At 36.4% G+C, this 21,559-nt stretch overlaps 1 protein-coding gene across 6 annotated transcripts in view; it reads right to left on the bottom strand.

Annotated features, from left to right (window-relative positions):
* FAM135A (family with sequence similarity 135 member A) overlaps positions 1 to 21,559 on the bottom strand; it is an 82,589-nt gene that overhangs the window by 19,662 nt on the left and 41,368 nt on the right. For 5 of the 6 annotated variants that reach the window (XR_007707962.1, XM_035542918.2, XM_035542919.1 and 2 more), the window contains 10 exons: positions 21,251 to 21,377; positions 20,686 to 20,839; positions 19,048 to 19,125; positions 16,811 to 16,860; positions 14,885 to 15,040; positions 8,081 to 8,154; positions 7,608 to 7,762; positions 5,059 to 7,360; positions 2,905 to 3,065; positions 665 to 756 (listed from right to left, as the gene is read on the bottom strand). Coding sequence is in view for 4 of the 6 variants with exons in the window: in XM_035542918.2 (XP_035398811.1) it covers positions 665 to 756; positions 2,905 to 3,065; positions 5,059 to 7,360; positions 7,608 to 7,762; positions 8,081 to 8,154; positions 14,885 to 15,040; positions 16,811 to 16,860; positions 19,048 to 19,125; positions 20,686 to 20,839; positions 21,251 to 21,377 (3,349 nt within the window). In the remaining 2 variants the exon portion in view is untranslated. Of the gene's footprint in view, positions 1 to 471; positions 545 to 664; positions 757 to 2,904; positions 3,066 to 5,058; positions 7,361 to 7,607; positions 7,763 to 8,080; positions 8,155 to 14,884; positions 15,041 to 16,810; positions 16,861 to 19,047; positions 19,126 to 20,685; positions 20,840 to 21,250; positions 21,378 to 21,559 lie in introns of all 6 variants that reach the window. The other variant, XR_007707963.1, reaches the window with a different exon arrangement.

Below are 21,559 nucleotides of genomic sequence, written 5' to 3'. Positions count from 1 at the left end.
ATGGCTCAGTGCCTGCCCAGCCTGTTCTCAAAGCATCCGAGCAGCTATCTTCAGAAACACACCACTGCACTAAGTGAACCTCTCCTCTGAGCCACTGAAGAGACTCTGTTCTAATACTTCCCTGAAGTATGTCTAATACAATATGTAACACAAAAAACCAAACATGTAAAAATTAGTCTTCTGTGCTTTTCGAAGTTTACTTCATCTGAAAATAATAAAGTTCACAAAAGATGAAGACCAAGGTAATTTGATATGGATTCAGTGTCATGATGCAGATCTTGCAATTCGCTGACAAAAGATTACATCCTGCAAAATAACACATCTCCCTTCTTGCCACACAAGTTTCTACTATTAGTGCTTTTACCGTTAATATAAAAAAGTATTTTATAAACAATCCTAACTGGTAATACTGAGAATTTAGGAGATATCAGTATACACAACAAAATGGCAACAACAAATACTTCTCCTTACATGTTTTTCTTCAATGTCATACTAGGTTTTGTAACTACTTTAATGCAAGCCACAGAACAATTCACAGGTTCTGCTGGAATACAATAAAAACATATAGAATGTGTTAAACTGCATACCATAGTACTATTAAATAAACATGTCTGAAAACGTACAGTGTTTATTGCTTTACAAAAAATCTTTTGTTAGTAAATACCTGATTCCTTTCGGACATAAGAAAATCTATTCTTCCTCCAGGCAGCCCTAGCTCAATGTAAGTCTTCACTAATCTTAGATCTGCGCTGTTACCTTAAAAGGAAAAACAACCAAGAGTTATACACTGCAAAGTGAATTTGCAATAAAAGCATTTAGAGTACTGAAATGAACCTATGGGACAAGTTTATATTTAAACACAGTTAATGATATTCTCAGACCTAATTAAAATTCAGTGAGACTCAGGAAGATAAACTGCAATGTCAAATACAGCGCCAAAACGAAAATGACATTCAATTGCAGACACCGTTTTAAAAAAGCAAGGATTTAGGAAGGCGTTTCATTTTTTTATGGCATCCAACAGATACATAGCACTGTGAACGTTAAATTCTTGAAAACCTAATTAACTTTAATAAAAGTCAATTAAAGAACTCAGAACTAGCTTAAAGGATTCGGTGAAGCTGCAAGGAATAATAGCAAGTTGTAAAGTTTTTCACACAGTAAAAAGGCAAAATGGACCATCAGTAGATAAAGATATGCTTAGACTGGTATACGAGACAACTAAAGCTAGTTTATAAGACTCCTGAAGATTCCTCTGTATCAGTGATCATGCATACTTTTGAAGAAAGGGTACCCTTTCTGCCTTAGAGAAAAAAAATAAATCTCATTAATAGGAAAGAACCTTTATGTACTGTTTTACAAGAAAATTCTAACTATATGGATTATTCTAAGGCTTTGAATACATGTTCTTATAACAACAATTTTTATGGCCACGTTAACTTTTGTGCTAACTCTAAGCATACAATAGCACACAAACATCTACACTAGTAAGAAGGAACATTTCTGAGTTCAGTTTCAGAAGAGCTTAATAACGGATGCCTTCTACTCAGAGGAGGAAAGAAAAGCTATTTTGTTATTTTAACATTCTTTAACTAAGAAATTTGAAAAATGAACAAGACAGCTGTGCAACGTTAGTCCAGCCCAATATTCTATGTATTGTGTCTCCTTGCATTGTTAATTTAAGAAGCTTCTCAAAATGAGACAAAAAGGTTAATGGCAGAAAGATGGGAAATAGGTTCCTAACTACAGGGGATGCCATTTCTTAGCATGCACATACATATTGAACTAAAAGCAGGTGAGTATGTTCAAACTTCAGTGTGCCCTGAGTATGGCAACAAGGCTGGTAAAAGGGTGAGAAGGCATGTCTTGTGAGGACAGACTAAGAACACTGGGTTTGGCTATTCTGGAAAAAAGGAGGTTCAGAGGCGACCTCACTGCTGTCTACAACTTCCTGAGGGGAAGTGCAGAGAGGTGCCAGTCTCTTCTCACTGGTAACCAACGAGAGGATGTCCAGGAATGGCACAAAGCTGCACCAAGGGATGCTCAGACTGGATATTTGGAAAAATTTCTTCACCGCAAGGGTGGTCAAACACTGGAACAGGCTTCCTAGTGAGGTGGTTGCTCCATGTCTGTCACGAGTTCAAGAGGCATTTAGACAATGGCCTCAACAACATGCTTTAACATTTGGTTAGCCCTCAAGTGTTCAGGCAGTTCTAATCAAAGATCTTTGTAGATCCCATCCAGCTGAACTACTCTACACCGTTCTGTTCCACACTATTTAAATTCTCCTATCTTCATTCATTTAGCAAGGGATTTTCTCATTTCTACTATAGCAAAGTCTCTGTCCTTGGAGATACTCAAAAACCCACTGGGCATGGTCTGGGGCAACCTGCTGTAGGTGACCCTGCTCTAAGCAGGTGAATTGGACCTCAACCATTCAGTCATTCTGTGATCTAACCTTTTAAAACCTAATATACAATTGACTGCAATTTACACACACTTTTTTTTTTTTTTTAATAACAGTATACACACCTTTTATTTTCCTTGACAATGTAACACTGCAAATTCTAAATAAAGCTGTTTTGTTACTATCTCTCTTCTATTATCACAGTACGGACAAACACCTAGATGACGTAAAAACTGGAGGATGTACCTAATGTGAACTATGCCATACACTGGGTTTATGCACTTGAAAGTTTTACTGAAGACAAATGTTACACAAAATTCTTAATTTAAATGTATTTCTAGAACACATTGTTAAACATAGCAATACAATGTCAGATTCCCATCTCCCTCAGGTGAACCTATTCCAGAAGTGTTCAGTTCACAGTTCAAATAACAAAAGTTAAACCTGACTGGTAATCTGAACTGCCATCTCATTCAGTATCATATTTCCCAGCATACCATCTAGGCCATGGACACAGACTATAAGATGTATTCCTTCTCCTGAACAGTCATCCTCCTCCATACTGAAGTAAGGTATTGAAGAAGCCAGTTTGAAAACATCACTATACATGAATCCGGGAAGTTTAAGTTGCTTCAATTCTTCTTTAGCCTGGAGGAAACTGGAATGAAACAATATTTATGATAAAATAACATTTACTATGGGCAGACAAATTTAGGGTATCCTAGGATACAGTTTTCTATTGACTTTTTACTTTTGTCTTCTATGTAATCGATATGAAGAAAAGATATTTATCAAATTACTATTTTCACAAAACAACCCAGTTCCTCAAAATACTTTTTAATTTCAGCTTCCTAAAGTCCTTTTTCCTCTGTAACAAAATCTGTACCCTAAGATCAACTCTTCTTTCCTTTGAATATCTCTGCTAACTGTAAAATATTTCTGAAACCATACAAGATTCTGCTTTAGTTCCAGTCTTGTTAACTGCAGTAACAACATTAGATCTGGTTCTAATTCCTGTAAAGTCAAGATAAAGATTTCCAGTGACTTCTGATAATTCTTGCCAAATTTAAGACCTGTTTTCCTAGGTTAGCAGAGGTAGTGCTGAATTGGCTCACTATAAAGTTCCTTTAATATGCTGAACAATTGTTATTTGCTTCAGAAGAAACTAGATCCAGACCTCTGATCTCTTACCTATTAGGAGAGGGCTTACACTATAGCTTCTATAAGCTGACCACGGGCCAAGAGTTCCTCCTGCTGCTCCCTTTCTGTAAGTTTCTTTGTGTATGACCTTTCTACAAAGTTGCATATCAGTTTTCCCTGCAACACTTCAAACAGCCTTGCTTCATGCCAAAAGCTTTATGCTTCTTTCTCTCCTTTATTTGTCTTTTCCATATGACCCCTCGGCGTCAACGCATAGCCTGACCTCTTCTGCCTGCTCCTTGTTTTCCTCTCACTCTACTTCTTGTTCTCTGGTTCCCCAGCTTTTTCTTTAGCTCATTCCTCACTAAGTGGTAAGAGCAAACCTCAATAAAGTCGGCCTAAACAGAGACCACTGCAGAGAGCTGGTCTTATCTCTCTGCAGCAGAGTTTACTTAGTTTGTACCACAAGAATGTTTAACGAATGAGATGTACCCAAGTTTGGTCTCCAACAAGCAGCTCCTGCCCTCTGCAGTCCCTGTGGCCTCACCATCCACGTGACTGCTTTCCCCAAGGCCAAGTCCTTGATTTTACTCTGAGTGCCCTCTTTCTTTTATTGTTACAGAAAGCCATAAAATAGTCTCTGCTTTTCAACCTAGTCCATGCCAGTCCCCATTATCTCAAAGCTACATTTCTGTCTTCTCACTTCCAGTCTTGTTTCCTCCACAATCACTAGATCCTTCCTCCTGCTTACCACAAACTGTCTGGTCTTTATCTCTTTTGTCCGCTGATTCTTCTCCTTGTTCTTACTTCTCTTCCAAGCCTTCTTCATTCTGATAGCAACATTTTGCTTCCAATACAACACAGCACATTAAGCTGCTGCTTCCCATGTTCTGTTAGCAGCAGGAATTATCAGAGAAACTCCTATTTTTGCATCTGGGATCCCCGATGCTCCTCTAAATTTGACCTTCCTGGTACCCAAACTGTAGCGTAATTTAGAGGTGTTACATTTTGGATATTTGAAGTTAAGATTAAAAAATAAGGCTGTAATCTTGTCCAGTATTGCAAAATAGCTTCACAACAAATAGAATGGACAGTAAGTTACAGATACTTTTTGCTTTTATGCTTTTAAACTCGAAGCACATTTTTCCGTACGTGCTATTTTAACAGCTTCCATTTCATTACACACCATTTTTATGCTCAGTAGCCACTACGACATCACTTTTCCGTTTAATGCCTATTTTTAAAACAGGAACATATTAACGAAACAAGATACATGCATTTTGCTTGAAGTTTGTGAAACCACATGAAATTGCAATGTAAATCATATAAGGAATTATGCGCTAACACATTTTCCATATTAACATCTAAAATGTGATGTTACTTGAATATACAGAATCCACAAGACAATGTCATGAGGGCACTTGAGCATAACCACATTTCTTTCCCCCTTTTACACTATATTAACATCATTTCTAAAAGCAAATAAACTTTGTTTTAAAACAGTCACTTACGCTAGCATTTGAGGTTTTGGGGAGCTTTCATACCAGGAAACAGATGAAGCTGAGTTGTAGGATGTGCTGCTTGGCTGCTGTGTAATTGCATCAGATTTATTCCTTGAAGAACAGGTAACATTGCAAGGAGAGTCTCTCAGAGAAGATGGAAAAGACAGACAACCAGGAGTACAGACGGGAGGCACAGTCATTCCATCTCGCAGATGCCCACTATCAATCCTTTCAGATCTCAGGACTCTTTCTTCTGCTAAGCCATGGTCCTGGTCAGCACTGGAAGCTCCATCTAATATACCATAGTCTGTTTCTTCATAATACCCATTTTCAATCATTTCTTGATCATCCTCTTCTTCCTCATCTTGTTGGGAAGAGCAAATAATTTGCTTTTCATACATTTCTTTTTGAGGGCTAACAGGATTGCTGTTGTCCATAGGCCAAATATCTGAAATATCTGTGCTGCTTCGAGAGCCAAAATAGTTTTCTACAAACCCTTGCTTTACAATATCAGTACTACTGGTGGGAGAAGGATTATCTGTACCAGTTTCACTTTTAGCTGCTGACAATTCTTCCGCTGTTTCCTTTAGTTCTAAAGGCTCATTATGTTTTCCTTCATTTGTTTTTTCAACCTCATACCCTGCACTTACAGATGAAGAACCTGAAACAACAGATGGCTCACTCAAGCAAGTAATTTCTAAATGCAATTTAACTGTTTCTTCTGTAGTGTTATGATGCCTTTCGAGGTCCTGAGAGCCCTTGCAAGTTGTGCCAAGGTCTGTCTGTGGGCTGTTACTTTTCAAATCAGTAGATGTAACTTCATCTGAAACAACTAAGCCTAAAAGATCTTTTGTTCCTGAGAGAGAGGAATGTATAGATAGAGTTTCGTTATCTGAATGCCCTGAAAACAGAACACACTGTTGCTGCAAACTGGTATTTGATTTTTTAATGTCATTGCATTTTGGCAAGTCAACTGCTCCAAGATCCAATACAGTTTTACTGTCACTTAGCTGGCATTCAGGTACAATAGTTATCTTTGAATTTTCATCAGGTGAGAGTTCATCATCATCTGAAGGCAAAGAATTTATGGATGTCAGGGATGATTGTATTTCACTTACAGCGCTGGTACTCTCAGTACAATGGCTTTCCAATGCATTTTTTATAGCATAGTCTGGTTTTAGCAAAAGCTGAGGAAATAATCTCTCCGTATTGTATACACTTTGCCCTTGAACATTTTCAAAAACCTGATCAGGGTTGGGGAGAGTTGCAAAAGAACTTGGTTCACTTTCTATACCAGAATCTGAAAACCTAGAAGAGGCATATGTCACACTAACATCTGGTAATTTAGTCATGTCCCCACTTACAGAAAGTTGACTTTCTTTTGTAGATAAACTAGGCTGATTATTTTTTATTTTTGTCATGACATCACTGGTGTGTCGGAAGTTTTTTTCATGGACGTCTTCCTTTTCAAGCACTGGTTCTACTGAATGCAGTTTATTTCCAGATTCTGAAGCCTGAATATTGGGTGTCTGCAAATTCTCTCCTTGTACTCCATCTTGCGGAAACTCAGACCACGATCCAATATGAACAGTTACTTTCTCCCCTTCATAGGGATTCTTATTACTTGGTTTGACCTCAATTGTCCTGACCCCCGAGGAAGCTGGCTGACCTCCTTCAAGTATACCTCTGGGTTGCAGAGCACTATCTACTTGTATAGTTCCAGGACCTGCCTGGGAGATCGTAAGTCTACCAAAAATAGCCGCGTTTTCACAGTGCACGGGGCTACCCTGACTTGGTTGAACACCTTCAGTCTTGGCAGTCTTTTCCTCAGTTCCCAATGACAAACATGTAAATTCTCTTTGACTTATTTGCCTGGTGCAGGTCTTTGTATCACAAGGAAATCCACTTAACGTAGGGTCCAGCCCTTCATTAGCATTATATGAAGGCCTGCCTTCTGAGCTTTTAGAGGCATCTTCCAGTGCTGCACTTTTCAAACATTTGTAGCCTACTAAGACCACAGAGTCCTTAGAGTTCTGTTTCACGACTTTTTTTGTGTTTTCAGGTTTCATTGTTTTCATGAGCTTAGTAACCTTAACTTTAGGTTTATTTGCATCTTCATTTTTCCCTTTCAAAGACTTTGTTAGCATCTTTTCACTTTCTGAATGCCAAAGGTTGGAGGCACCTGCAGGTCTTATTTTCAATTCTGGGCTAGTAAATCCAGCTACAAAACCTTCTTCAGCTTCAAATTTATCCAGTTTATTGGACTCCGACCTTGGAAGATTCTGAACTACCAACCAGGGTACATCCAGATCTTTTACCAAAAAAAAGTGAGAAAAAAAAGGATTGTTTACAACAAGATTATGGAAGTAGCTGAAGCTATAAAACACTGGTAATTACAGAATTTTACACATCCTCAAAACTCAAACTAGAAAAACATTTCCTAGCAAACAAACATACTCCTTCAAAGCCAGCAAGAAATGACAAGAAGAATACTCAGTTTCTGCATCACTTTTGCTCTTTTTCTCCAAAAAGAAAACTGCGCTGTGAGGTGTGTTTACCTTCAGTAATTGAATCTAAATACCGATCTTCAAAGATTATAGGCAAGGAGTTCATATCTCCATCTAGTTCACTGCATTCAATAGGGAGGGGTGGAAGAGAACTGCAGAAGGAAGTGTTTTTGATAGCTGCACACATCTGTAGATGACTCTGAGCACTGAAAAAAATGAAGTAGTCCTACATGAAAAAATAGAACTGTTTATTTTTACATTAACAGAAATCAGCAGTAGTTTAATTCCCTTTAGTGGAAGCTTTTCCACTAATTACTTATTTAACAGAAAAATTATTCCATTACTCATTTGAATTGCACTGTCTTAACTTGTATGTTCTTCACTAAAAAACTTCAGATCTCTGTTTAAGAGCATTAAGTTTCTTTTGAACTTATGTAAGTATTTTTGCAAGACAGTACTTCTACACAATGTTAACTACAGAATAACTACGTGCTAAATGTTATGCACTTCGAAAGGCTACTCACTGTAGTTCTTGATAGGCAAGGGCAGCTTGCCTAGGATGCTCAAGACAAAAGAATGCTTCTGCAAATCTGCGCACCTGCAAGATCCAAATAATGTTAGAGCTAATTGTGTATTACACACAAGTTCTGAAAATTCACCAGGATTACTACGCTGCAATGCTATTAACTTGGATTGAATTATATAGTAATAATAATTGAATTATATACATAGTTTTTGGTGGTGGTGGTTTGTTTTTTCAGTGTTCAGTCTGGGCAAAGAGGGAAGAGGATACCATAGGCAAGACTTGAAAGTGAAATGAGGATTTTAACTTGTGCACTAGATGACTGAGGGGAATTATATTAGACTCAACTACCTGCTGAAAACTTGATTACCAAGAAATGAATCATCTAAACCAGGCCCACATGAAATAAAAACATACAAAAAATATTAGAAATTTCAGAAGAGGAAAGGAAGTAACTGTTTGACGGACACTTCTGAATGGGCTTGAGGATTACCTTCGGAAGCAGAAACCCATCACATGCGCTTGAGACGTATGTTTCAAACATTTCACGAACACCCTCTAGCTCACAACTAAAACATTGTGCAAAAAAAACCTTTTGTTTGTAAAGATTTCAGCTGTGATTGATAAATAACAGAATGTATGCTAATCATAGGCACTGTATTCAAGACTTAATTGTATGCCTGAAGTTAATAAACCATGCAATATTAAAATGTTTTTTTGTAACGTATGGAAGCCTATTTCTTTATCATCAGGTATTTATTTTCGCAAGGTACTCTGGGCCTTCCTCTTGCTTTATCTAATTTCCCAGACAGTGACTATGAGAGTTTCATGTTCTGTAATTTCCACCTTTTCCTTTTTTTTCCCCTCCCCTTCATAACATAAGAAAAGCTGGTTAAAAAACTGCTCTGAGGTGCTTAAAAACAAACAAAATCAACTCAACAAACACACAAACAAACAAAACAACACAAAAACCTCACACAAACATTAAAACCCCCTATCTCGAACCTGTATTAGAGGCTGAAAGTCCTTCTGTCCCAACCTCTCAAAATTCTATTTATTTTTTATATGAAATAAATCTCAGTGATATATCACCTATGAATAGTCATAGAAAATGTTTTGAAGCAACAGAAAGCACTACACTGTATACTGCCTTGTAAATGCAACTTCCACTCTCAGCAGTGACCAGACACACACGCACAGCCTACCTCCTCTCCTTCAGAAATGGCACTCTGAGTTTATGCACACACATGCTGCTTAAGAACCAAGTGTTCCTACTATTCCCCTGTGCTTTCCCAGATCCTTTTCTAAACAGAGGTCTACCTTGCAAATATGTCATTTTGTCAGGGCTAATCCTCAGCCTTTGCCCCAGAAAGGTACAACATTGTTTTATTATTTAAAAACTAGATGTTAGAGCAACTGATTATTACGGCTGGACTGGTTATCATTCTAAACTGAGCAACCTAGAAATTAATTACAGATCCTAATTGATCACGTAATAGAAAATAAGACAATAACAAGAGTATTTCCCAATTAGATGTCTGTGATTTGAGCCAAGAAAAGGGCATATAGCTGTTTCCCAGTAGGGGAGCAAAGTGCTTTTGGTTTTGGATGCAAGCAATCACTTTACCACCGACCAAAACCTGGCTTACACAGAGAACAGATCTTTATAATTCTGCCAATACCTCAAACAGAAAATTAAGGCTTTTTTATTTGCAGTAAACCCCATTTGTAATTGCTTAATTAATTCCAGTGCTTTTGAAGAAAATCTGATTCTCAGCTCTGACAGCGCTTAGTTTAACAGCAACAGTAGAAAACTAGTTGGATGCAAGCTCCAAAATTGCTCCAAATGCCCAGATAATCAGTATTAAAGAAACAAAACAAACAAACAAAAACCCCTCACAACAGTAGTTTATTATGTTTAATCAGCATGTACCTTATGGAGGGACTGAGACGTTTGCTAGGACACTGTTACGCAGGCTCTGCAGCAGCAGAGAGCCCACCAGCTGGCAGTGGTGACTCAAATGCTACCAACATGAGCTGACCCCGCAACGGCTTTGCGGGAGGAAATTGTAGGCACTACTCCTAGTCCCTACAGGCTTCCTCAAATTATGCACTCGATGGTCCTCCCAACGTAAGCAGAAGAAAAATTGGATAGAAGAACTGCTGTGGAATACATACTGAGTCCCTGGCACACCGATGAGTAGCAGCACTCAGATCTTGGTTCTCAGTTCTCCTATTTTAGGACTAATCAAACTGTAAGAAATCATTTTGGAATAACGTGTTCAGACCTACCAGAAGATGTCACTATGAAACAGTGTGTGCAAACTTTGTGTAATATAAAATATCTTAATCAGTTTTTTTTTTCAATGTAGTTGCAAACCTTGTTAGTGGGCTATTGTAGTTGATGGATGTTCTAATCTGAATTTTTCCTGCTTTTTATGTAGCAATTAAAATCTGGTATAGTGTTTTACAGAGATGTGCTCAAATAAGATACTGCATTTCATTATGACCTTATTTTCCAACAATACTCCAGCAAAAGCACCTATGCACAGAGGGGGAAAACTATTTGACCAAATACAGATGACAGGCATTTCTAGGGGATATTTTACTTAAAACATCTAAACCAGTCAGATGGATGAGTCCCTAAAAGCGTTCATTTGTCTTAGATTAATATAAAACTTTCCCAGGGAGAAATTTCCAGTGGAGAGTACAGTCTACAAATACTGCAAGATGAAAAGGTAAATTTAGAAAAGATTTAGAATCCAATATAGACCAGATGAGAACATCAATTTCTAAAATAAAAGGACAGAATTTTGTATAGTGCAAAAATCTTATTTCGGAAAAGACAGATATGCTCTCAAGAGAGTAATTATAATTAGTAGGTCATCTCTCAAATTCCACCTACATTCACTAACCAGAAAGTCTACATCATTTAACACGCAGATAATGCCTCTAGTGAAACATGATCATTCCAGGTTTCCCCAAAGTTTATATAAAGGTTTATAGTCTCAAGACTATTAATACAAATTGCAAAATGTTATGGCAAGACCTCAAAAACAGTATCCAGAATCAGTAATGCTCTTAAAAATATCATGGCTCAAATTTACCATCCCTTTTTAATTTTAAGGTTTACTGAAGTTCTGCAGTGCTGAATCCTGCTCGACTGGCAGTATGTTTTCTTATATATATTTAATTGCACATATTTGCAAATTGTTTGTACCAGCTCTTCACATCTTGGGAGTACAGGAAACCAGTGTGGTATCTGCAAATTAGTGTTTGTAAAATTAAGTATGATCACATTGCTGGTTCTATGTAAATTGGCTCAGGTAAAATTTCCTTCTCAATGCTGTATTATTCAATTCGTGCCAGACAGCAGCCTTGGAGACAGCCTCCTTGCTCTTCGTTATCAGGCCCTAAATAAAAAGGTAAGTTTAAGATTACCTGTGTCCTGCATCTCTTTTTCAGACTTTGATGTTTGGATAGATACTGTAGTATCCAGTAACTGCAGAACTCAGTAAGAAATAGCAACTGGCCACTTCTTTCAAAAATAAAATAAGCTTTATATATATATTTAATAAAAAATAAGAACATTTTCAGTAATAACAAGGGTCAGCTCTGAGTTCAACCCTGAAAACTCAAAAGTTTTAGAGACAAAGTATCACCCAGTAGCAAGCTACATGGAAGACTATGCAACCATCTTCAGCTCCCCACCACTACGCTGCAAATGTAGCTTAATACCTAAAGAAAAGAATATTTCTGCTGCATTTATTAAAGAAAAATGTTATTTTTTCTTTTATTAAGAAGCAAAATTTGCATGTGATGTGATGCTTGAAACAAGATTATTTATGCAGGGTGACATCTAAGAGGAGAAGTGGGCATAAAAACAATTGGAGGAGAAAAATGCAGGTACGAAAGCAAGTGACACGTTACATAGAATCACAAACTGGCTTTGGTTTGAAGGGACCTTAAGGACCACCCAGTTTCAGCTCCCTGCCATGGGCAGGGACACCTCCCACCAGACCAGGCTGCCCAAAGCCCCATCCAGTCTGGCCTTGAACACCTCCAGGGATGGGGCATCCACAGCTTCTCTGGGCAACCTGTGCCAGGGCCTCACCATCCTCTGCGTGAAGACTTTCCACCTAACATCTAATCTAAACCTCCCCTCTTTTAGTTTAAAGCTATTCCCCCTTGTCCTGTCATTATCTGACTGAGCAAAAAGTTGTTCCCTCTCTTTTTTGTAAGCCCCCTTTAAGTATTGAAAAGCTGCCATGAGGCCTCCCTGGAGCCATCTTTTCTCCAAGCTAAACATCCCCAGCTCTCTCAGCCTTTCTTCAGTGCTCCAGCCCTCTGATCAAATTTGTGGCCCTCCTCTGGACCTGCTCTAACAGCCCCACCTCCTTCTTTCAGCCCCATATCCAGGCCCTGGATGCAGCCCCATATCCAGGCCTGGATGCAGCACTCCAGGTGGGGCCTCATGGGGTCAGAGCAGAGGGGCACAATCCCCTCCCTCCACCTGCTGGCCACCCCTCTGTTGGGGCAGCCCAGGACGCAGTTGGCCTTCTGGGCTGCAAGCACACATGGCTGGCTCAGTCAGGCTTTTTGTCCACCAGAACCCACAAGTCCTTCTCTGCAGGGCTGCTCTCAATGAGTTCTTCTCCCATCCTGTCCTCATGTCTGGGATTGCCCCGTCCCAGGTGCAGCACCTTGCACTTGGCCTTGTTGAACCTCATTAGGTTCACATGGGCCCACTTCTCCAGACCCCTTTGGATGGCATCCCTTCCTTCTCTTGTATCAACTGCACCACTCAGCTTGGTGTCATCTTCAAACTTGCTGAGGGTGCACCCGATCCCACTGTCTATGTCATTGGTAAAGGTATTAATCAGCCCCAAACAGACCCCTGAGGGACACCGCTCGTCACTGGCCTCCACCTGGACACTGAGCCATTGACCACCACTCTCTGGGTGCAGCCTTCAAGCCAATTCCTTATCCAGTGAACGGTCCACCCTTTGAATCCATCCCTCTCCAAGTTGGAGATCAAGATGTAATGTGGGACCGTGGATTGATCAGGCATGATTCCAACAAATCAGGAATCAGAAGGAAGGGGGAGGAAGGGAACTCCTATTCAGCTTCTGTGATGCTTTCCAGTTTTCACAAAAATATTTTTAATACACACAGTATCTCAATTCATCTCAAAAATACTTTGATTTATATTCCCTAGAAGAACTGCAGTAAAATTCAGTTCTTAAATTATTTGAGAGCTAGAGAAAATGACATAAATCAGAGACTTTAAGAACCACATTTAAGAAGCTAAGGACATATCATTACTAGCATACACATATATTTAACAATGGTCCAATTAAAATAAAAATATTAATACTTTTGGCTCTACTCAAGGTATACTTGTACAAACACTACCTTAGCAGCAGTTGAATGCAAATGCAGGTTAATTGAAACAATATTCTCATCTTATAGCTTCCACCCCAGTTGAAGGATTCCAGAATTTGTATGAAAAGCACAAAGGCAAGTAAGATTCATAGATAGCCAGTAAATTGATCACACCTTGCTACTGCTAGCACAGTCACTCTAACAAATAAGTCTTGCACTCTTTCTGAAAGATCCAACTTCTCAGAATAGGCTATTTGCACAACCACAATTCCCTCACTGAACAGTGTGATTTTTCAAGGGTTTACGTAAGACCCCAATCCAAGTATCCCTCATAATCAGTTTCCACTACAGAATCAAAACAGGAAGGCTTCTGGTGCAAGTGATAGAAATGCTGGTTAAACAAATCAAGTCTCTGCAAACTAAAACTTTAAAAATGACTTTATTTTGGATTGTCATTACTACAAATCATTGATACCATGTACTCTCACTAACCAGACCTACGAATGAACTCTCTGCAAATGGTTTTACAACAAGAGCCTCCAGATAAACTCTTAAAATGACTTCTTATATGTACGTGATACATGTATGGATTATGATGTCAAACAGTAAAGATGTGACGCTAGCTAAATATCAAGTTGTGTGATTGGGAAACAAGGGTGGTGGGAAGTGTTGTTTGTTTTAATGAATTTTACTCCCTGAAAAATTTTAAATGTTTTGTTTCTTCAAATCCTTGACCACGAAAGAGGGGAGGAAAAGATACATTTATGAGAAGGTAAGGGCAAAGGTTTAGCTCATACTTGAAAATATTTCACTATGTTTTGCATGTAGAAAGCAGCAACTGTATATACACATCACCAGATCTACTGCGTGTAATTACCATGCATCAATTTTTATACATACACACACATAAATGCCAAATCCTGTCTGGATTGTCTCTTCTTTTTTGAAATCTCACTTCAGAACCCTTTCAAAGCTTAGGAACGTTATCAGTTCTCAATTCAGAAGAAAAATACGTTTCATTTTATGATGTAATCTGGCAGCCTAACTGCAGTAGGGAAGGAAAATGAGTGGGCACTAGACATTGCTCCTGCAGAAAAATACATCATTCTACACAAACACATCTCCCACAGACTGCAATTTGCCTTCTGAAATGCGTTTCTTATTCAAACAATCAGTGAATAAACATAAACAATGTACTTTACGTGTATTTTATATGTATGTACTTTATATATATTCCAAGAATAAGCTCTAACAACATTATATACAAACTAATCAATGCAACGCAACAGCTCCCTTTGTGATTCCAACTACCTTTCCCTAATAAAACCTGAAAAAATACAATTTGGAGTGTCATTTCCATTACAATGTGTCCCAGCAAGAGTATGAACATCCCATTTATAACACCAGAGTTAATACTTACTCTTAATGTGTGATGCTCTTGTGCAAGCAATGCTGTGACCTCCTCTTGTAAAGTAATGACCTCCAGAAATTGTCCCCAGAGAGCCATTAGAAGTGAGCAAAGCTGAGCAAGATTCATATTTATAAGTTCTGCCAGTTCATCGGGGTTTTCCATTTTCTGAAGCATGGAAGAAAGATTTACATGATTACTACACCACAATGAACAGACAAAAATCAAAAGAAGTGTATTTCATCTTAGTAAGAAATTTAATTTTAAAAGTAACTTCCAAATGAGAACTGTTTTGTCAAAGTATTAGAATTGAATTAACTTATATTACAACACTACCAACTTGTTTTATTAGTATTTTAAATATTATCTAGATGTCTATTAGCATTAGGACTCATGATCTTAAATTGAGGCAACAAACCCATTAATAGCAACCATAACTATGAGTTGCAACTGTTTGATTTTCTAACATGCAAAAATATAGTGCCTGAAAGGAATCAGAATTAGAAAACAGAAAATTGATTCTAGGTATATTAGTCCAAATTTGATACAATCCTAAGAAATTAATGAAGACATTTCCACTTTGGAACATTAACAACTTACAATAATGTTTATATGGCACTATATGCCTACATACACTTTAAACATGTTCAGAAATCAATGTTATACTATTTGATAGTTACAGAATAGGTTTCCTAGAAAGAGGTCATACAAATTCAGTGCAAAACAAGTTTTTCTTTCTGAGAGTGTACTGTAATCCTGTGATCCAGTTCCATACAAGTCAACTGTAAATTGTTAGGCTTATATTCCCTACTATTTTAGAAAAAAATCTAGCTTTTCCAAAACTAATTGGAGACAGATAAGGCATTGAGGCAAGGGGTTTAAAAAGTAAGTATAGTAAAGATCCAACACCAGCAGTATTAAAGGGGAAGCGTAAAAAAGGATTACAAATACTGAAACACCAACTTAGGAGGCAAGAGTAGAAATAAGAGGAACTTTTGAAGAGAACTGCATAAAAGAACAGAAAGGAGAAAATGGAAAAAACAAATATAGTTTAGCAAGCTAAGGGAAAAACTAGCAAAAAAAATCTTAAGTACTAGAAAATACATAGAAACTACACAAATGTAAAAAAAAAAAAAAGCCTTTCTAGTTTATAAAGTAAGATTATCAGTTGCTCACAGAAAGCTAACTGTGTTGGCTTTCTTTGTCTCCAGTTATACAAATAGCATCCTTTCAACATCAGTATTACATTTCCTTGCAATTGTGCTACTACTTTTGAAAGTATGAATGAAAGTTAAGTCTATTACAAAAGCTGGGTAGCTAGCCCACTCAGCAACAAAGCATGGACCATCCTGCATAAAAGTCTTCAAACTTCTGCTTTAAATTTGTCTGTGATAAGGAAATCAGCTCTTCAACTAATTCTGTCTGGTGCACATGAAAGAGTTGAGAAGACAAATCTAAGTAATCTATAGTGGACAGTATTTCCTTGAGAATGCATGGAAAACAAAAGGAGACAGCCTCAGGCCAAGTCCTTCTGGATGAGGATATGCCTTGGAGAATCTGCTTTTGTACAACTTATTACTCATGTTCCATCTTGTAACTATTATTTGGTATCTTCAAAAAGAAGGGATTCAAATAATGAACACATAAAATTCAAAATATGATTTTAATACAAGTAATCCATCTTTCTATAATCTTCAGTTTTATGATCTTTAACAGTTACCATGGCTACTACTGCCATGCTGAGCCACCAGATCAGTAGGTAAGTTTTTGAGTCAGCTGAGCGACTACTCTTTGAAAGAACAGTCAAAAGAAACAGTGGCAAAAAAAAATAAAATACAGGATGTTATCACCTAAACAGTTTATTCCCAAGTACCATGTAAAATCAGCATACTCTACTTTTATAGTTACTTCACTTATTCAACGAATGTAAAGTAGTACCTTTACTTCTTCACACAATTCTGTAAGACGAACTTCTACATCTATGTTTTCTGGAAAGATGAGAGTATATAACTATGAGAAAAATACTTTCCAAGTTGCATAGTAAAACCTATTATCTCACAAAACAATTTAAAAACATTAAAAAGGAAAGACACTATCAATTAAAACTTAATGTCACATTGAATGTCATAATCAACTTTAAATCGAGTAAATGGTAAAATAATTTCTTACTAATGTCTGAAATTGAGGACAGAACATGATCAATAAAAAATGGTTTGCAGCCAGGTATCATGAAGACTTATCATGAGACCTCATCAAGGATATAATTTTTTTTATTCCAAGTTACACTTGCAAGCACTGTACTGTAGATTATATAGTTTGCACGTTACCAGAACTGCTCAGCTATTCAGCAGCAATATCATCACTCAAAACCAAGGTAACCCAATTCATCTTCTACCTCAGATTTTCCAGACATTTGTTAACTCAGCACCGTTTTTCTACAGGTATATTATTTAACTGATTTGTAAGCTACATAAATAAAAATAGATTCTTGTCTGATGAGTCATAGTTTGGTCAGATAAAGCTGTTCTTTAATTAATCTTTCTCTCAATAGCTCAATGTCAAGAATAACTCAATCTTCCATGCTATGGCAACTTAAATTGGATCAGAACCTCAAATGTCTTTATTCCTTCATGTAAGATACTGTTCCTTATTAATCATTCCTTTTCTACTCAAGCAAATCCAATCAATTAAATAATAACATTGTACCACAATAAGATTTCCTTCTACATCTGAGGTACCAGTAACAAGGGAGTAATTTACAAACCTAAAATTATTTCTGACAAATATTTAAGTTATTTTTCAGAAAACAGTATTAAGGGCAAAAAAACAGTTTTACTTAAAAATGTACACCAAAAAAACATGCTTCCAAACCCACAATAATATGTTTAGGATATGGATAATGAACGTAGGCTTGTAGAACAGCAATAGCTTGCTCATTCATCTGGTCTTTGAATTATACCATCTGGATTTGCTGAGTATATATTGATTTTCAAATAATTGTAATGCCTTATGTCTAGGTTTAAACTCAATGACAAATTAACTCACACAACTCAAAGTTCTGAGGAAATATGCAATATAGAAACATATGAAGTTCTCAGAAACAAGTTTAGAAATGTTTTTGAAATAAACTACTTGCACCTGTTAACTAGACAGCACTTGATAATTGCTCTGGAAATATTTGAAAACATTTTATATACACGTTATATACATCTTTTGGAGTGTTTGTGGCCACACGGATTTTGTCATTAGTGAAAAAATTAGATGGTTCTCTTTTGAGACCATCTAATACTGAGTAGTCATCTTGTTTGCCACACTGTGATTGAGCGTAGGTTTGATACAATAGGTAAAGCTGACTTCTGAAGTCATTTCTGAAAATCCCAAATTACAATGCTATCAAAAAACCTACAATATCAAAAATAAACAACAACAAAAAAATCCACTAGACAATACAAGACTAAACAAAATTAACTGTTTTATAGCAGCATTGTTCATACATCTAATGAAATTTTACTGGCTCAGCTAAAATAGTTTTGACTTATTTTTTAAACAAAAATGCAGTTATTCATGATTAAGTTGGTGTCCTACTATGAGGCTAAACTGCCATTTTATTCTTCTCTCATCATAAACTGCCTTGTGCTTAAACAGCACTGTACTTTTCCAACATCAAACCAACAGTGACTCTCTCCAAAGAGAAGGCTGTCCATTTAGATGTGGACAAATGCACCCTAAGCTTTAAGAACGTCTTGTGTAGTGTTTGGAAGAATCAAACCTTGAGATACCAGAAGTAATCTGAACGATTTCACAGGAAGAATAACTACTAGCCTTTAATTACTAAAAACAAACAAAAACAAAAACTAAGTCTGTAATGAACTAAATAAAATGAATTATAAAGAAATAAAAATAATTTTAGCTATTTTATTTAAATGGTGACAACTGACTGAACTCTTCAATCATTTTTTTATTAAAATAGAACAACACTAAAACAAAGCATAATATTTTATTTTATTATCTACGCTCAGCCTAAAAATAAGTAGTTCAATTCTACAGACTTCACCAGAGTTCAACGTACTCTCACTGTGGCTAAACAGTGAAATAGCATTCCTGTTTACAAAATAATATGTTTTATATTATTAATAAAAATCTGAGGGGTTATATCACCTGCTTTGAAAACATACCTAGGTAGGCGTCTCTCTGGGTTCGTGGAAATTTTCTTCTGAGAAGGCGTTCATAAAGGACCTGCATGCTGGCCTTGGCTAGTTATAGGGATTGCACACACATGACTAGTTACTACACTCCTTTTTTCATCTTTGATTTATTATTTGCCTTAAAGTTAGTAAAAAAGCTTATTGCTAGCCTAGCAATTAGTGCAGTTAGATCAGTACACGAAAGCATATAATTTTGGTGTAATTTCTCGATTAGATATCACTCATGATATACATTATGCTAACATTCTTTTATTTTCTGAAACCAACAATACTTAAATGGTCAGTTACAGTTATTGAGTCCAACAGTTGTCTCCACATGCTTCTGCAAAATCAGTCTTTTTAAAAAAATTATATGAGAGAGCAACAGCAAAGCAAACAGAAGAAACAAAAATTAGGGAGGTTATAATTTAATTGGAAATTAAAAAGTGACGATTTGAGATTTAAACAGGACTTGAGATTCTCTTCTCCAAAGGTCATTTAAATTTAACATATAAAATCTCAACCAAAAACCAGTTCATTTACTGTAACGATTAAAAATAAATGCAAGAGACAGTTTTGTTCTTTGTGAAGTCCAGAGAGCTTCATTTTTTTTTATAGACATCACAGAAACATGGCTTTTTGTTCCTTTTTAAATTATTATTATTAACTGTTGATAGATTTTAGAGAAATTGGTGTTAATGATAAGCACTGGTTATTTTACAAGAGCGAAGAGTGAGTAGTAATAGCATAACTAGTATTTACATTATTAGTTCTTTTTGTTATATCAATTTCCCCAATCAAAGTATATACAAAATAACTGCAATAAATGAAAAAAAAAAGATTCAGAAATAAGAAAATAATTATACCAGAAACTTAAGAATTAAAACAAAAAGCAAAATACCATAACAACACAGGAAACAAACCATGAGCAGAATATATACAATGTATGTTAAATATAAGTACTGATTTTCTTTTAATGTATTTATTTTGAGTGTTTCTTTTCAAGCTTGCATTTCCTTAAGGTAAGCTAAGTCACCCAGAGAAATGACTAGAGGTCCGATCCAACTACCACTGAAGTTTTGTTTTGTTTTTTTTGTGACGTCAATGAAGACTAAATACCTCCTCACTATGCAATTTGATTGTCAGCTTCTTTCTATTACATGTATTTTGTAAGAATGTTTTAGGGGAATTTAAGATCCTACCTGAAACATTTAAATATCAAGACACAATCTTAGCCTATCTTTACAATAACAATAGTGCCAACAGATTCTATTTGGCAAAAAGTGCATTTTGTCCTTACAAGGCAGACTAAGAGTTGAGTCATTCATATAATAGGGTGTTTCCCTCCATACCAAGATTAAGATAACTGACACAGAAATACTCTGTACTGTAACTGTAGCAGTACTTCTGTTTCTACAAAGAAAACCCTCAGTTTCTGGTATTTTTCTATGCACAGATTTTTAACACACTTGTTTCCTTTTTGTTCTTGAGTTATTAAATTCCAGTTCAGTTTGAATAAAAAGATTTTAGATAGACAAGATGTATGAAATCAAAGCCAGTTTAGCCTAGGAAAGGGATTATTTTGAATAAACAAAGGGAAAGTGATATATTTTATTAAATTCAACATACCTAGTTCAATTCGGTGAGAAGAGGGGAGCTCCTTTGTTATCATAAGGAAATAGCTATGTAACCCTTTGAAAGCAAGCAGCAAACTAGCACAAAGTGTATAGTGGAAATTATAGGCATGACTGAGGAAAGACTCTGAAACAACAAAACTGCAACCCTGAAAAAAAGAAAAAAAGAAAAAAGATTTAGGCACATACTAATTTCATACAATAAAGGACGTGTTAACAATGCAAATTGCCTATTTTTATGAACCTCATCCATCTTTTTGCAATTTTCAACGGATTGCAATATCTTAAAAGAATAAGGCTAAACACTAAATACTGTAAGCTTTCCATCTGCACAGTTTTGAAACAGGTAACATAGCCTTCTGGAACAATTCTTTTCTTTTCCCATATTTATATTATATAATATTCCCATATTATTATTTCCTACATTATATTATATGCCTGGCACAGCAAAGTAACTCTAACAAAGTTCATTTTTTAATCAAACAATACTTTTGCAGAAAAGATAAAATTCACACCACCCAACAAAATACAAATGAAATGTTCAACTGAAGTATTCTTACATCTGCTGATAACTGCTTTGTGTAGTTATTGCCAAAGACCACGCTTTCAAGAGAAGGAATCACAGAGTCCCTGTTTTGTGCTGGTGCATTTCTGTTCAACCACGTATTCTTCACTGGGCGAGGGAAACTGCAAAAAGCACAAATGAACCAGTAAGCGAGATAAACAGTGATTGCAATGGATGACACGAGTTAATGAAAGAAGAAAGCTTTACTAAAATTAGGCAAAATTTTATTTAAAGAGAAAACAAAATCCCCTGGTTTCATTTATTTTAGTGAAGGTAAATGTATCATTTGCAGAAATCATTGTCA

Source organism: Cygnus atratus, chromosome 3, assembly GCF_013377495.2.
Source record: "Cygnus atratus isolate AKBS03 ecotype Queensland, Australia chromosome 3, CAtr_DNAZoo_HiC_assembly, whole genome shotgun sequence".
NCBI classification, from domain to species: domain Eukaryota; kingdom Metazoa; phylum Chordata; class Aves; order Anseriformes; family Anatidae; genus Cygnus; species Cygnus atratus.
The sequence above is the reverse complement of the archived record's forward strand: the minus strand, read 5'-3'. Positions and strand labels throughout refer to the sequence as shown.